We start from the raw sequence: 17,534 nt of genomic DNA on the forward strand, positions 1-17,534 counted from the left end.
ATCAAACACCTCCTGGATTATGGAACCAGGTACCAGAGTTGGCAGTTCCTGAGTCAGAACATTAGAGCTTGTGGTTAAGTGGGAGTTTCTAACTTTGTGGTTAAGGCTGGCAAGAAGTGCCACAGTGTCACGAAAACCTTTTTCACATTGGTGTGCATCTTTAAGCATTGGTCATTGTAAGATTGTAAAAGATTTTTTATAGATATCAATTTAAAAGGCTTGGAGAGAGCTGATTTTGTTCTTGTGCTTCTGTGTTTGCTGATATTTGTTCTGGGAAGAGGACATGAGACCTTATTACAGCTGTGTTCAGTCTTGTTAATGGGTACAGAGTTTTCTAGTTGACACCATGCAATGCTGGTGCTCTGGTATTGTAGCAGTGAAGCCTTTTTTGTGTATTTCATGCACCTTTCTTGTTACAGGAAAAGGATATGGGAATCTTCACTAGCCCCTAGGACTGTTCAAAACATGTACTGTAGTTTTTCAATTTTGACTATTTAAGTAATGGACCGAGGAGTAAATGTGAACAAGATATAGTATTTCCTTGGTTCAGTTCCCAATTCTCCATGGAAATCCCTTCTTGTTAATAGGGGTCAGACAGAAGCAGTTTTGTGCAGTTACAGTATATGCAAGGTGGAGTCATAATTATGACAAACGACACAAACCATAATATTCTTGAAAGTATTACATTGCTAAACATTAGCTGAAATACAGTAACACCTTTGTGCTTCACAATTTTAAAGTATAAGCCAAGTTCTGATGCCTTCTTCTTCATTTTGTTTTACCAGTGAATCATGTACTGGCTTTGGGGCCACATTAAAAAGCAGATCTGAACTTGACTGGTGTTCCCTGTTCTCCTGCCCAGCCCACTGGCTTGTTTTCCTGTCTGCTGGTAGTGACCTCTGCCCTGGTGCCAAAGGAAGTCTGTGCACTGGGAAGGGGGGTTTCTGCTTGTGTGTGTCTAGCGTTCTGTGGTTGCGTGTGGTATCTTGATGTAATGGGGCAGCTGTGCAATTCAGAGCACTTGCAGTGTTGATAATGCCTCTTTGTTGACTCTGTTTTGCAGCCTCTTACAGTGACAACGCCATCACTGACTATTGCAGAAAATATGGCTGACCTGATAGATGGCTACTGCCGACTGGTGAATGGAGCCTCCCAGTCCTTCATTATTCGACCACAGAAAGGTATGTTTCCTGAATCTCTGATGCTCTCCGTTTCTGTTTGTTTGTGTCAAAGTAGGGAATGAAGGATGGTTATTTTATGTAAAAGTGAAACTTTTTAACAGTTGTGTGCGGCATACACACTGCATCCTTTGTAGGAGCTATTGTATGCAGTTACAATAAATGTTTCAACTTTTAACCATTTCAGTAGTAAATGCAATTGAAAGCTAATGGTAATCATTTTTATATTTTGCTAAAAAACACATTATTAGCCAGTTTTCTTTTAAAAATAGATTTTAGTTTTCCTCCAGAGATTCAGAGATTTTCCTAAAAATGTCTACAAATTTGTTGTGTTCTGAATATCAAGAGACATCTTAAAAAAAAAGATGTATTTAATGTAATTTCAATCTTCACTTTAAATCTGTGGAGAATATTAGAAAACATTTATTTGGAATTACTATTTTCTCTCATAATGAGACTCTATTGAACAGAACTTTAAAGATCTACTTACTTTTTGTGGTTTAAAAAACAATTACCACTGTTTTTTAAATGCAAAAGCAAAGTTTCATGAAAATCTGAAAAAGAAAACTTGAATGAGGTGGAGACTCTTTTCATTTTATTCAGCATTATAGTGCATTCTTTTTTCGTGGTTTCACACTGCCTCTGGTTGTTAAACGATATTCAATATCACAGCCCTAGAGTTGAAATGGGCAGCATAAGTGAAATTATGATTAGTTACAACTTCACTAACCATTAACACATCTTTGGAATTGGAGGGAATGCAGCTCTCAATTCAGGACCTGTGTTTTATTAACATTGTGTTAGGTGCTAACCCTGAAACGAGAAGAGGATAATTTACTGTATTGTTACTTTGGTGCACTTTTGTGGTTTTGCTATTGTAATGGAATTAGTTTCCAGTGGCGTGACTATAAGTTGGAAAGGAAGAGACAAGGTTTTCCCCTTCCGACCCAAAGCCAAGTTTATGACTTCTGAACAGACTGACAGTTCCCTTAGTATAACATCTCCATTCATTAAAGTTGAGCAACCCTTTATTTATGGATGGACAAAACCATTGGTGCCTCCAGATTTGAGTGTGCCCAACTAAAAGCTTCATCTGTAAGCTAAAAACAGAGCTGTTCATCATATTGATACAGGGTTTAACCATTGATCTTCCTGTTATGTTATGTACAAGGATTTGATTGCACTAGTGCTACTTTTATGCAGTTCATGAACAGATATTGGCCCATATTGTCCAATCGCAGAGCAGATTAACATGTCCTTTGCCAAGTAGGTGAGATTTTACACATTTTACGCTTTAGAAGGCCATTAAGATGATTTATCCTGAAAAACCTCAAGCTGTGATGTCCCTTTGCAGCCTCTGTTCTGTTTTCCTCAGACTGGCACAGTCTTCTAACCCAGATGGAGCCCTGCAGGACTAGCAGTGAAAACACTTGCCTCATTTAACTGACCTCGGTTTGTTTCTAATCTGTGAATTCTGCAGGTTTCTGTGTCTAAAGTGTCAGTGTCACAGGCGTGCCATGACATTTATTTGCACGTCTCCCTTTACTCAACATTGTTTTTTTTTCTTTTCAGCAGAGGGAGAGAGAGCTTTACCATCAATCCCAAAGTAAGTTTACAAATTATTTGTATTATGAATATATTTATCTTAATATAACTATTGTATGCCGGGTCTGCTCAGAAAACATAGAAGCAGAAAAACAGAATTGTAAAGGAACTGTAAGAAAGTTCTGTTAAAGTGTCAGCAAATACAGTAATGATAGAAAGAAAGGATTTCATGGTTAGATTGCTAGAACAAAAACTCGAGACCTTGAGGCTAGCCTTTTGCCACACCTTTCTACGAAAGCCAATCTTTTTGTTTTTTAATATAAGGTATTTTTCCTTAAATGACAGAATAATGTTCCAGGTGTATGCATTAGGAAAATTTTAAAATGAGCTTCTGTTCCTGAAGCCGAGAAGAGGCAACATTAACGTTTGAGTGCATAGGGCAGCTTCAGGCTGACAGATGTTCCAGAGGATCTCTGCATGTCTTCTGAGAAATCAAGGACAAGAAAATGTCTGTTTCTCCATGGCTGGGATTACAAACCACTTCTAAACAACTCTCTGCCCGAACAGTTGATAAACCATACCAGGGCTGTTTAAAATTGAATAGCGCGAGAAGTTATTTTTCTCCTTGTTTTACATATTTTTCCAAGTTGTCTGAAGTTGTACCAAAAAATAATCATTTTAACTTTAATTATGTTGTTTAAAAATGTAACTACCTGAATTACTGATGAAAACATTTAAACCAACTCTGTCACTTGAAACAAATAGTAGTTTTCTTTCTCTACTTAGTATACTTTTTTTGTTTTTTTTTTAGTTGGCATAGTTTTTTATGTATTTAGATGTATGTTGTGTGTCCATATTTTTCCCCTAGGGTATAATAAAAGTTTCTTATGCTTTTTTTTGCTAATGCCAGCCGTGTATACTTGTATATTTCTTATCAAAGTATTGTTAAAATTAGTATTACATCCTTTCCCATGCTCACAGTCTTCAACAATTATACCTATTCAGTCAGAACTGTGGCACACTCTGCTTTGGTCAAATAAGGCAAAATATTTTAAAGCCAAAGCTTTTTTTTACATCTGCACAGACTTTGAGCATGTGGGTCAGATTTCAGATTTCTTCTAAAAACCAAACAGGCTTCTCTCAAGTTTTGGCTGAATAGTAAGGAATTTCTCTATGTGTTGTGATGTTAATTTGATCCTTTTCAAAGGACTCGTGCCTGCCTCTTTTTAAGCATGCCCCAGTGGTAGCTCCTGATTCGTGTGTTAGAAGCAGCACCCCTACCAAAAGTGCACAGACTGTAAATGGAACAGTCCAGCTAGTTTCTGCCCTGCTGGGGACAGACAGAATGAATTTCTAATGCACCATCTCCTTGGAGAATGTACAACATTCACCTTTTCAAACCTCTCTTTTACAGACTTGCCAACAACGAGAAGCAAGGAGTTCGAACACGGACGGTCTCTGTCTCAGGTACAGGCACTGCCATGACTTAATTGCTTTACTGCTTCTAAACTAGCAATACCATTCAAGTATAATATGGTGTAGAGCATTCAGATGAAAACTCTTTAGCTATTTCAAAGCAAATATCTCACTCATACAATTTGAAGTTGTTAAGGAATGCTTAAAGGATCTTTCTGTTTCGGTTGTTGTGTTTTGACCAGGAGTAAATTTAGCATTTTAATCTAATCAGGTGGGATCCTTACCATAGACTTGTAAACTGACACATGTTGCATCCATTTGGTGTTTCTATAAATACTGTTGTCAGAACAATGTAGGCTGTCGTGACATTCCTTTTTTGTTGTGTGTTTTAAACTTTTTTACACCTGTGTTTTAATTTTATCTAAGTGATTTTGTCAAAAATGTTTGCATACATTTTGATTAACAGTGTCTCTGGCTGGTAGATGAGATTTTAGCATAAGCAGACGTACTGTAAGACAAAATCAAACAATGTTGTTAACCTGTGGAATTTGGTGGCCATGTGTTTTCCTCAAAATAGTCTTCTAGAGAAATCATTAAACGTGGTTTCTGCTTTGTAGCTGTATGGGCCAGTGTTGGGCAGTGCTGTTGGACAGTATCATCTTTCAGCAATAATTAGGTTGTGTGTGTTCAGTCCAGATCACTGTCAGGTTATGGGTCAGTTTGAGAATGTCTTGCCTGATAGAATGAGATCATGGGTTAAGTGGACCACGTTGGGCTGATTAATACATTTTGTCAAAAAATAAAATTTGCATAATCCTTCATGATCAACTTGATAGATTTATTCAGCAGGAAAACTATCCTGAAACTGTTTTGTGTCTTTATATAAGAAATCCACCCCAGGTGAGGAATTAACATTTTTCTGAAAAATGCCTACAAAAAGTGTTTAACAGGAAACATTTCTAAAATAATTTCCCCATAAGCCTGTAATTCTGCTTCTTTGCTGAACCTCTGAACAAGGTGATTACCTTATAAATTACTTTATAGCTAGAAATAGCTATAAACAATAACTTTATGGATTATGCTAATTGAAATGTCTATGTGATTGCAGATTCGCCTTATATTAAAAATGATATGTGTATAGTAGCATGTGTAAGGGGGGTGCACTTACAAACTGGAGGGAGAGAATAGATATCACATTCTAATAAATGGGGTGGATGAGTGGTTTGTGCCATGAACCCACACTGCTAATGACAATAAATGTCAACGAGCACAACATGTGCCAGCGCTAGTAACAAATTAAAGTGCTGGCGGATTAGCACGAGGCGATTGCACATCGCTGCCAAAGGAATGACGAGGGACAGCAAGCAGCTGCGATGAATCTCTAAGTGCGCCCTGCTCCTCCACTGTTGGCCTTTCCATGGAAGCTCGCCAGCCCCTTGTCTCTTCCCTGCCCAACAGGAGCAACACTTGTGCTAGACAACTGCAAGCCTCTTCCATGACAGCTTCGAGGACATGTGTCTTTCCCATGTCTTTACTGATAAGCTGATGGCGGATTTCTCACAAGTAAAGTTACTTATTTTAGCGTAGATGGATTTTTGCTAGCTGGAATGGTGGGTATTTGGGGTTTTCCTACGAAAAAGTTTATAATTTACGGCTACATGTATATATTCACATGCTCAAGCACTGAACGGGACTGCTCTGAATCATTCTTAGCGATAAAAGGGTATAGTGTTACAGTTGCACATTCTTTTTTTAAAACCTGGTTTCATGCCACGGAAAGCTTAAATTTTATTTTTCATTACATTGCGTGTATTGGCCTTTGCAACTCTTTTGGTTGCAAAAAGATACCCACGTTATCTACCTGGTTCATCTGGTTATTTATCTGAGGGAATGGTCGGGATGCTTAACGGAAGAGTCCAGTGAAGTTTTAGCGTATGGGTAAATTAATTCTAGTTAAGACAACAGTTTAGCCACTTAGTGAACTACGTGGTCAAAATAGTCCTGTTGATCAGGGTAGCAGTTACTACTGTTAATCAGCTTGATTCAGACAGTGTTATATAGCACAAGTTGCTTGTTCCTGATTTATGCTATTGAATGTTATGAAGATAGATTGAAATATTGTGCAAAATGAGGTGGGTTTTTCATGCGTGTTTTTTTTAATAAGGCATCTGCCTTTTCAACAGTTTCGATCTCATTAGCTGTAAGTGGATGCATCAAATAGATATGTCCTTTTAAGGTAGGTGTTTGAATTTAAAAGCAGACAGATTGATTGACAGCATATGCAGTATGTTTAAAACTTAAGAAGTTAGGAGTATTTGGAATTTTAAAGAATAACAAACCCCATTTCCCTGGTACTGGTGGACACTGCCTAGGCATTAAGCCAGAAGGAAGATCTTCACAGCTGAATTTGGCAATTTAATCAACTTACAGATCTGTACAACAGAAGGTTTCCATCTGCAAACTGCATTGCTCAGTAACGTTTCTAGATAAATGAGCCATATTGACTTGTTTTCACCAACAGTCTAAATGCTAATGTTTCGTGACATTTATTATCTTAAATGTCAGGAACAACAGCCTATAATAACGGGCCCATACAGTATAACAGGCAAATGCTAAATGCCAGAGTCAGTGAGTGACAAATAAAGAGCTGATTGAAGCTATAGTAATCCAAGAGAGCACAGACAACCCTGTGTGCTTTGTGACCCAGTGTCTAGGCTAAGAGAAGCCTCTGACAGACTGGACTTTGAAAGGGTTTCTTGTGAGATGACTTATCAGATAACCAATTTGGGAATGCTGAAGACACTGGCAGTCTTCTCTGTCTCAGTACTCTAATCACTCCACACAGAGCTACATTATAATATCATAAGAGGGACCGCAAATCACTACATACTGACAGGGCTAATTGGTGCATAGAATGTGCTACATGACCACTTCTGCAGTAGTGAGATGTTAAAGTATTTTTCTGTTGAGCATCACTCGGATCACTGCCTGGAAATAAAAGTACCTTGGGAGGTAATGGTGTAGAAAATATCAGCCCTATTTTAGTTTGAAAGCCGGTGTATTTCTTTTGGTCAAGAAGCAATTGGATGTTCCTGTGGGGAAAAAATGTTTTGCCTTTCGCTTTTGATCGTATGGTTGGAATGACCTGTTCTCAATTGCATTTAAGTTTTCCCTTTCCTTCTCGTTCTTGATGTGAACAGTCCTATTTACTACACAAAGGCCAGCTTCCTCTTGTGAATGGAATAGCTAATGGCATTATCATGCTGTGTTGTCAGAACTCTCCGAGCAATTCTGAGGACCGGTATTCTACTAAATAAAAATACAAGACAAGCACCAGAGGGAGAACTTTATGATTAGGAAATGTATATGGTCTTCTATTCACGCTTATGGTTAGAAATAAGAAATAGTGAACAATGACAGTTTTCTGAACATTTAGAAGTTTCACATTTTAAGGTATTCAACCTCAAAAAAGAGTGCCAAAAAATGGCACATTTCATAAAACCCTTTTTTAAAAGCATTTGTGTTAATAATCCTTTAGTTTGAATAACAATTTTTGTTGATTTATTTTCGTTTCCACAGATTTTTACGAGCATTTAATATGATGTTATCATGCTTAAACTGAATAATTCCATAATTACACCGGTGTCACCTTTTCAATTTCTTATTCTGTGTTTTTAATTTGCTTAATATGTCCACCTTATATTTTAAAGACTCTTGAGTCAATTTGACCTTTTCCAATTTCAGAATTCATTCTTCTCCCATCTTGTTTCTTCTCTCCTCTTTCCTCTTCTCCTGTCTCACTGTGCGAAGGAGTGAATCACAGTCAGCCTAGAGCTACGAAAGCCAGGCGCTTTCTCCTTCCTTTCATCTTCTGTTCGCATCAGTCTCCACCCAAGGGTACTGCACTCACGCTGGCACTGCTGGCCTGCTCCCGATTGCCTGACTAACCCAGCCCAGCAACCAGCTCACCACCTGTCTGCCTCCTCCTCACCCCACTCAGAGGCTCAGTGAATAAGCCCAGGGGCTGATCCTGGCCAAGTCCACTCTCGGCCCTGTTACAGCTTCAGTCGATAGCCAAAGTTCAAAGATTTAACTAAGTCAGAAATAGGAGTGAATCCACTCTTGGCTGCACTGTGGTACAGTGTTTAGCATTGCTGCCTCACAGGGCTGAGGCCCTGGTTTCAATTCTGAATCTGGGGAGCTATCTGCGGGGAGTTTGTATGTTCTCCCCACGTTTGCGTAGGTTTCCTCCAACAGTCTAAACCTAGGCAGGTCAATTGGCTTCTGGGAAATGAGTGTGCGCGTGTTTCTGCCCTGCGATGGGCTGGTGACCCATCCGGAGTGTATCTGGCCTTGAGCATATTGCTTGCCAGGTTAGGCTCCAGCTCCCCTGTGACCCTGATTTACATGAATCAGGAAGAAAACTGAGTTACCCTAGTTTGACAGAGGAGAAAAGGCTGGGTGGAGCTACTTTTGCCTTGGTTTTTTTTTTAATAATACCGCATGAAAACTAAATCTATTTTTGAGTGTATTGACTAGAAATTGCATCCAATATATACGCCTCTAATTGCAACAAAAATGAACGTGACTTGCAATGTTTTAGGCTTGTCTCCGAAAATAAACGTCAGTTAATCCTAATTTGATGTGTTTGTTTTGGTTCGGTACTGCATTCTCAGTCTTTTGTTTGCTTGATTAAATAGATTGAATGACAAACCACTGCTCTGTTATCCAGCTAAAACCGTATAATACTGCATCCACAACTTTTAATAACCAACCATGATCATGCTACTGCCTGAAAAGTGTCACACCCCATATAACAACACATGGGATGTACCTCAGGCTCCTGTCATGATTACCTTCTGAAGACTGGAAATTCCCCATATTGAAAACATTTTTTCCCTTCAGTAGATTTTAAGAAACAAGTTTGTGAACACGCTGTTCCTGATTAGTGTTCATAAAATAAACACATGGTAGGAAATACAGTAAACAATAGGTGATACTGTGTAAAGTTTCACCTGTGATATGGAGACTTAACCTACATACAGTCAGCAACTTTGTTAAACCTACAACTATACTGGCCTTGTCTGTACTTGCACATGTGAGTGTGTTGAGGTATGGAGATTCTCATTCCTTCTGTCAAATTTGTGTTGCCTCTTTGACTATAAGTGCATGCTGTTGAGGTTATTTTTTGAAGAAAGAACTAGCATGGCAACACTCTTTTCCAGTGATTTACCAAGGCACCTTGGCTTAAGTTTGGGCAGACTTCACTGCCTCTCTGACGAGCAGGGAAATAACAGTGGAGCTCTCCCCAGGCGGTATCTTTCTGTTCTGAGAAGACGTAATTGAAGCTGAAAAGGCTTCACAGGATGGTGAAGATTAGATAAGTGTGTTTTTGTCTAAAGGATTAGATTAGTTCATTTTGTCTAGAATAGGAGCTTTTAAATTACCTAGAAACTCAGTTAAAACCCTTGACACAACGGAATGAATCACTTCTTTTTCATTTTAATCTGAAAACAGATGAATGCGCTGCAAAACTGCCAGAATGTGGGGCTAAATTTAGCTTTTTATATTTACTTCCCATAAAAACTAATTTAAAAAACCTGCTAATTATTACTCCATCAGTGTGGCATTTTGCTTACATCTCCTGGAAGTTAGAGATTTTCCTTACGCTTTGGTTTGTACTTGGATTTGGATAATTCTGGATTCTGCTGGAAATCCACAGTCATCATTTTCTGTGTGATGTAAATAAAAAAAAAAGTTTTAATGCTGCAGCTTTAGTGATACACACATGAGGGGTTTGGTTTCTTAATTACTGTACTTGAGCAAGTATTTGTTGACAGAAGCCTGAGCAAGTATTTGTTGACAGAACAACATATTTAGGATGTTAAATTACTTAAATTTGCAATAGCAACTCAAAACCATTGAAATCATAGTTAGTTGAAAGGACTACCTGTAACATTTCTTTACGTAGAAAATGTGAATTTATAAATCTTTTATACTCTGTATTGCATAAGTATTTTGTAACTTGTATGGTAACAGAATAAAGCTATTTATGTCCCATTTACAGAACTGAATTAATTTGAAATGTACTTTTTTGCTCTTAGATTTTTAAAACCTTTTATCATTTGTAGTTGTAATTTGATTAAAAATCTTAATGGCTACGTGTTTGATATGCGTTTTAATCTTTATGTACTTGAAAACGGTTTGTTGCATTACAGTACCTTGAACTCAATGAATGAAGTTTAGCGTTGTTTAAAATGTTTTCAGTTGTTTAAATACTATGTATGAGGTTCCTGATTTTTTTCAAAATAGTTTTCATAGTTTTGCATTTGAAATTAGTGCTTCGCCAACAATGACTACTTAGTTTACAGCCACTGCTGACAAATAATTTTGGCCCCACCACTAGTATATAAGTGCATACAGAGTTCGGAATGGCTAAAATAGTGAAATCATGTTTTAAGTGGAGAGCTGTGATTGAATTTTTTGGCTGTAAAAGGTAAAGCGCTAACAGCGATCCACAGATGTCCACACCTGTCCTCTCTGGCTTTCATTTGTTCAGCCCTCTGAAAGATTCCCTATAGAAGCACCATTTTCAATCCACTGACGACGTGAAAACAGTCATTTGTCAAAGCTTTCTTTTGCAGAGCTATAATGGCACGGCTTCCACATTGGTACAGAGGACAGGACTGTAATGGGAACTGTATTGAAAAATAAGTCTCAGGACATTTTCACTCATCTTATCGCTATGAATGTATACTTATGTTGAATAATAAGTAACCAGTAATAAATTGTTAAAAATCAAGAGCATTACTTGTAGGGTGACATTTGAATGTATTTGTATAAGGAGTCCAGTAAATATATGATGAGCTGCCATACAGATGCAGTAGGTCACTATGATTTAGTGTCATCATTAAACACACAAACAATATCTCAGGACTAAGGAAAGACAGACCATACAGAGCAAGTTTGCATTCCTAAAGGTGTGCTTTCAGTATAAAAAAAAATAAACTTTGAGCTAATATCGTTTTATATTTATATATGATGTTTGAAATATAACAAGAGGGTATCGGAACAAAATACCACTTCATTCAGCACCTTGCCTTCTTCAGGAGGTAATTTTAACAAACCTTGCTCCCTGGTGGCTGTGAGACTGCTTCACAGACTTTGCAATGGCTGCTTCTGGATTCCCTTCTCACACTTAAACTGATTATGTATTAAGATCTTGAATGCTGCTGATCTAAATTAACCCTTTGTTACAGTGCTGACAGGTCTGTGGAGAGCTTTGCTCTTTGTTTGTTTGAATCAAATTGTAATTCAGGTAGCCGGTAAACTGCACTCCAGCTTCATTGCATGCATAAATCATTGAATTCTAACTTCAAAGCCAAACATTTTTAACAGAATGTTCAAAAAGTAGACTATGGGCCTTTAACATTTTTTAATCATGTATCAGTTTTTAATGACTCTTTAATGAAGTAATCTTTTTTTCTGCTTCTCTTTCCCTTTTTCATTGCTCTTTGCATGCTACCTGGATCTCCAGATGAAATAAGTGGGGATGGTAATTTTTTACATATCCTTTTTACTATTTCTGTCTGTTCCTGTGACTAATATCAAAAATAGGTTAGATGACTAATTGGCTGATTATATCTCATGCTGTACATTGAGTTTCATAATTGTCTGCTGCTATGCTTTTTTGGTTTTCAGTGTAAAACGTAAATATACATAGTGTATATTTCTATCATAATAGTATATGGTTGAATGAAATCTTGATGAGAATGAGGAAGTAGTAAAATTTAAATTTGGGTTGGTTTCACAAGTAGAGATTTTGGGTTGGGGCACCTTCTCTGTGAAGTTTGCACGTTCTCTGCACATCCACATGGGTGATCTCCGAGTAATGGATGTACTCCCATGACACAAATACCAGCTCACTAAGTTTGATTCTCTGTTCCAAACCGTTGTTTCTCTGTGGCTCCAAGACTGACCTGCATCCCATGTAGAGTGAGACAAATATTGCATTCTCTGTTCTGCCCTGCTCCTAGTGCTTCTCTAGGCTCTGGCAGGAAAAGCAGTGTTCTGAATATGGATGAATTAATCTATGCTGCTGTAGTTTGACAATAATTACTTGGGCCTGTCTCGTCTCATTCTGTCCGAAGATAACCCAGTGATGTTAGGAACATTTTGCAGCTGCCGTTTTGAGTTACCTCATTCTAAGCATTATCTTAAAGACTTTTATTCAGCCAAAAAAAAGTCCTTTTAGAGCTCCAAAATTCTTGTGTTAAAAGCATTGGCTTCGTTTACTGTAACATTTTCCTAGAAGTGGTGTTACAGACAAGATGACTGAGTTACTGATGACTTAATCTGTTTTTCCTGAAGTTTCTCTCTCTAAAAAAAAATCACATCCCTTTACCCCACCTCCTCCTTCCCTCCCCTTCTCTCAAATATCATAGCTGTGTTTATGTGCTCTTATTGGACAGTGCATTTTACACTACACAAAAGCTGTCATAATAGTGTGGATGGGCGGGGAGGAGTGTGTGTGTGTGTCCGGAAAAATTAGGAAATGTTAATGCCCAATTGCTTTTCTTTAACTAAAAGTAGCATTTCAGATTTAACACAGATGCCTGTGGGACTTCTCAGACCCTAAAAAAGTTTGTTTTCTTGCAGAGACAGATGATTATGCAGAAATCATAGACGAAGAGGATACGTACACCATGCCCTCCAGTAAGTACAACAGCAAATGTGAGGTCAGGCAGCAGGGAAACTAGTTTTATGTCTCATAGCAGTAGCTGTGAGAGTTATCTCGAGACCAGATTCGACTGCAAGAACATGTGTTTTCTTTTCAAGTTTCTTTGATCATGGTTTGTTTGTAAAACCTTAACCTACTTTTTAAAAAATATTGCTCGTCTTTTTAGCTTTCTTTCTTGAAGCATCACTAAAATCCCGAAAAGACGGATACAATTACATTCCTTAAATTGGCAGTTCTGGTGTGATTTAATCAAATAACCTGGCTTTATTTTATCATGAATTCTAAACCTTTTTGAGATCATTACACTAGGTTCTTAAATGAATTTTGTACATTTGTTTCGTTTCTCAGTGTGCAACATTATCAGCTTGATCTGCTGGCAGTTTGTGTTCAGTTTACTCTTCCTACCTCAGCTCTATTGAGCATTACCATGTCATGTCTTAGGTTTCCCTTTTTTTGATTATTAAAATTAAATGTATTAACAGATAAGCATGGGTAACCTGGTTCACTGGAGTGAGACATGTTCCATGTTTTCTGTATTTCAATCTGTATCCAGGTAGTAAAAGCGGTAATGTTGAATAAACAGTGTGAAATGTTATTCCTGTGCTTATTTTCCATGAGAAATCATCATGGGGGAAACAGCCGAAATCAGCTGACTAGTTGTGCCTCTGTGTGAAAGGCTACTTCTCTAGGAAGGAAGGAATTCTCTCTAACCTGTAAACCAGAATGTGAGCGGCGTTTATTTCCATTAGGAGCAAAACAAAACATTTGCCGTTCATTCAAAATTAGTTGTTTGATGTTCATATCTTTGCTTTATGGAAAAAGTTTGTTTTACTTATATTATTAGTAGTAGTATTAGTATTTGGGTGGGAAATACTATGCATCGAACTGTATGTTTTTCAAATGTGACAGTCTAATCCTCTAGCAACAAAACCTAATTAGTTAAACTTCTATGCATTAACACCAGAGAAATTTGTACTGTAGCACATATTGATTGAGAGGATTTAATTCTATAAAGCAGTTTGAGTCAATTCTTGAACCTAATGAACCCAACAGCAGATTCTTGGAGACATTTCTTTTAAGAACTTACTAAATCATGGCTAAATTACCCCTTACAACAGAAAATGTATTTGTGCAAATTTACTTACAATCATAAAATCTTTGGGATGAGAACAAGTGGCTATCTTTTTTAAAGGTATGCACCCTACACTTCAGCTAAAGGGGAAATTCCCCACTGCAGGTTTGTAGACGCTACCTTTTTCAGCATGCATGTGTATCGGCAGGAATGGTCATAAGTGATAGTACCCCTGTGGATTTCACTGTAATATAAATATGACAACATGCCTTAAATTTTCAGTGTAGTTCACAAGATGAATTTTAGTATGATAGTATTACAAACATGATTATTTCATTTTTCTAGCAATATGAATGCAAGCAAACCCATTACCCCCCAATTATAAAGATATAGTACCTGGGATTTTTAATATACTATATTAAAAACTGTAACATCTCTGAAAGCAGTTTAGACTGTTGTCATTGTCATGGCTGCTGCATTGCTTTGCAGGGAAAAAAAACATTGAAGTCAATTGAGTGCACTGATACTGTCATTTTTATTTAATATAGATATATGTTTCTGCTGCTGAATCATTTTCCTGTGTAATGTTGTTTGCTAAAGCATTAGCCCACTTGCGTCAAAAACAATGCAATGTCAGTGTCATCAAAAATCTGATGTGCTCTAAAAAACAGCTTTTTTGATTTTTCTTTCCATTAACTGCACTGCAGAAAGCTATGGATTAGATGAAGGTAATGGTGTTCCTCTTTTCCTTTCATTGTTACAGTGTGCTTGCTGCCTGTCCTAAATGTCTGCTGTGTTGTTATTTTTTACTTTGGCTTGTTTTTGTTTGGTTACCTTTCATACATTTTTGTGTCACTTGGAATTAATTGATTTAATGATTTCAAAAACAAGCTCCCAAGATGATGGTTTTATCAAACAAAAAATGTACCTTTATGTACTGAATCCAATTTAAAATATTGAATTGTTTACCAGACTGCTACCGTATGTAACACGACTGAAGTGAATTTCAAAGCGTCTGTGCTGTTTCTTGGTTTATTCTGACAGCTGACTAAGTTCTCCATACAAGAATGAAAAGACAAGGGAAGGGTGATGGGGATCATTTTTTTAATACTTGGTTATGATTGGAGTATTCATTCTATGCATTATGCATCAGTACAGCCTCAAGTTCTCTGCATGGTTTGCAGAACATTGAGTGGGTAGTTCTGTATGGCACATCTTCAGTATTAAACATGGCTTTTAAACATTAGTTAATAAGTTGACAAAACTTACTCGGTGAAATCCTCAGTATGCCTGAAATCACAAATGTGTGTGAGTTTGAATTCCAAGAACTACTACCTTCTTTAAATGTATAGTTTTAAACCTCTGCTTACACTTGGTATATTTAAAGTTAAATTGTTGCTACAAATCTGTCTACATAATTTTACATGTGTCTGGTGCTAATGAAGCTTATTAAAGCTCACCCACCTCAGCTTTAAGTACAAGAAGCGTTGTTGCCATTTGGAATACAGATTATACCTTAAATCAACTGTATTTAGACATTCCCAGTAGATAGCACACAACAATCTAAGTGATGGGTCTGTGTGGTGGAGATGGCCAGAGAATTCGGCTGTCAATAGTGCTGCCAAAGCTCTTACAGGACTGAATCTTCACAGTAAGACCATCCTCCAGCTGACAAAACCCAAGTTGATTTCCACAATGGCAGTTTGGAAAAAGCAAGTGATAGTTGGTGCTCATGTCCTGTAGATTCTGTGTTGTCGTAGTCTTTCCTAACACATTAGGAGATTACTATTCCAGAATGAGCCTGTAGAGGAAAATGTTATCCTTTTCTCATTAAAACAAACAAGAAAGAGAAGGACCAAATGCTCTTAATAAACATTCAGAGTCATCCCTTATATTATTTTAGGAATGTACACAGGCACTAGTTATATTTTGGTATAAAATGACTCAATTAGATGGGAGGGTGTTGCAGTAGAGGCCCTGGATTAAATTCCTGGGGGACTATCTGCATGGAATTTGTATGTTCTCTCTGCGCTAATGTGGGTTCCCTCCAGGTGCTCTGGTTTCCTCCCACAGTCCAAAAACATACTGGCAGGTTGACTGGCTTCTGGGAAAATTGGCCCTGGTGTGTGCGTGTTTGTGTCTGTCATGTGATGGACTGTTGTCCCATCCAGGGTGTATCCCACCTTGCACCTATTGCTTTCTGGGATAGGCTCTGGCTCTCCTACATGAACCTGAATTGGAAAAGTGGTTAGAAAATAAGTGATTCTGTGAGATTCTCCTGAACCCAGTTGAATATTAAGCAAATGTTTCTTAAAGCACCTTTCATTTGTTTCTTGGCAAGTTAAAAATAGTGTTATATCTTCCTAGACAAGGTACAAAATCTTTCTTACTTCTGTTGTTCTGAACTACAGAAATACCTCTCCAAAACTTTAAATTTTAAATTAAAATATTACACCATACTTTTTTATATTCCAAAATCACACAATTTGAATCAGTCTTGGCAAAAGAAAAAATTGGGAATGCAGGTTCCATTGATTCAACAACATTATTTCTCTATTGCTAATTTGCTTCTAAACCAAAATAAGTCTAAACGTTTGAGTGTTTTGTTTTTATTTGCTTGGATTTACTGCGTTGTGTTTTCTAAGAACCAGCTACATTTGAAATGTTCTTGAGTTTGAAATGTAGTGAACTTACAGATATTAATGTGAGTACTTAACACCCTGCATGGATTTGTTTTGTGAGACATTACATTCAAAATATAACCATGGAGTTAACTTTCGGAAAGTAAGGCTTAGTGAGTGTTGACAGCAGCTTTCTGATTATAATATCATTTGTGTATTTGACAAAAAGAAACTGTTTTGGGCAAACTGAAATATCTTTTGTGACTGGTGTGGAATAATGTTGTGAAATGACTTGTACCATAACGAACACTTATTTTATCAAATGCAAAAGGTGGGACAGATTTCTGAAAAGAAACCATTTGTTTTTCTCATTCTGCAAGCATGTCTACCCAGATGGAATGGAATTGTTCTGTAAGCTCTTATTTTTTTGTGTTGCCTTCCCAGCCAGGGACTACGAGATCCAGAGAGAGAGGATCGAACTGGGTCGCTGTATTGGAGAAGGACAGTTTGGAGATGTACACCAGGGAGTCTACATGAGTCCGGTAAGGAGCTCTGAGGTTATCAGCCCATAACTTTTTCCTTTACTGGCAGAAAGTGATTAGAGGAACATAAACATTTTTAGGAAATTCCTACAGTTAGAATAATTACACCTAATGACATTTTCACAGGATGTTGTATATAGTGGCAGTTAGCAAAATTCCTTTACCGCAATTTGAAATTTGTGTTGGTAGCTTTTTTGTCAGAATACTGAAAATTCACAATTTACTTCCTGTTACTAGACAATGACCCTTATGTCTCCAGGTTGTTCTTAAAAATTTTAAGGTGCAGTAAAGACAGGTTTCCTTTAGCTTTATGTTTACATCATTGGAGGTGATATATTTTTAGTGTGTTGGAACCTGTTTGAAACACCTTTTTCAGATTGTCCCAATAAAGATTTGTATTTTTATTTTTTTGTATTTTTA

General features: G+C 37.3%; 1 protein-coding gene across 24 annotated transcripts in view; it reads left to right on the forward strand.

Moving 5' to 3' along the window:
* Positions 1-17,534, forward strand: part of LOC138241535 (focal adhesion kinase 1) — a 163,557-nt gene that overhangs the window by 109,964 nt on the left and 36,059 nt on the right. For 7 of the 24 annotated variants that reach the window (XM_069195128.1, XM_069195116.1, XM_069195123.1 and 4 more), the window contains 9 exons: positions 1,064-1,181; positions 2,751-2,784; positions 4,138-4,190; positions 7,950-8,036; positions 11,677-11,694; positions 12,798-12,854; positions 14,072-14,116; positions 14,659-14,679; positions 17,017-17,114. In XM_069195128.1, the coding sequence (XP_069051229.1) occupies positions 1,064-1,181; positions 2,751-2,784; positions 4,138-4,190; positions 7,950-8,036; positions 11,677-11,694; positions 12,798-12,854; positions 14,072-14,116; positions 14,659-14,679; positions 17,017-17,114 (531 nt within the window). The remainder of the gene's footprint in view (positions 1-1,063; positions 1,182-2,750; positions 2,785-4,137; positions 4,191-7,949; positions 8,037-11,676; positions 11,695-12,797; positions 12,855-14,071; positions 14,117-14,658; positions 14,680-17,016; positions 17,115-17,534) is intronic. The other 17 variants (XM_069195118.1, XM_069195130.1, XM_069195137.1 and 14 more) reach the window with 8 other exon arrangements.

Source organism: Lepisosteus oculatus, chromosome 10 (genome assembly GCF_040954835.1).
Source record: "Lepisosteus oculatus isolate fLepOcu1 chromosome 10, fLepOcu1.hap2, whole genome shotgun sequence".
In the NCBI taxonomy this organism is placed as follows: Eukaryota; Metazoa; Chordata; class Actinopteri; order Semionotiformes; family Lepisosteidae; genus Lepisosteus; species Lepisosteus oculatus.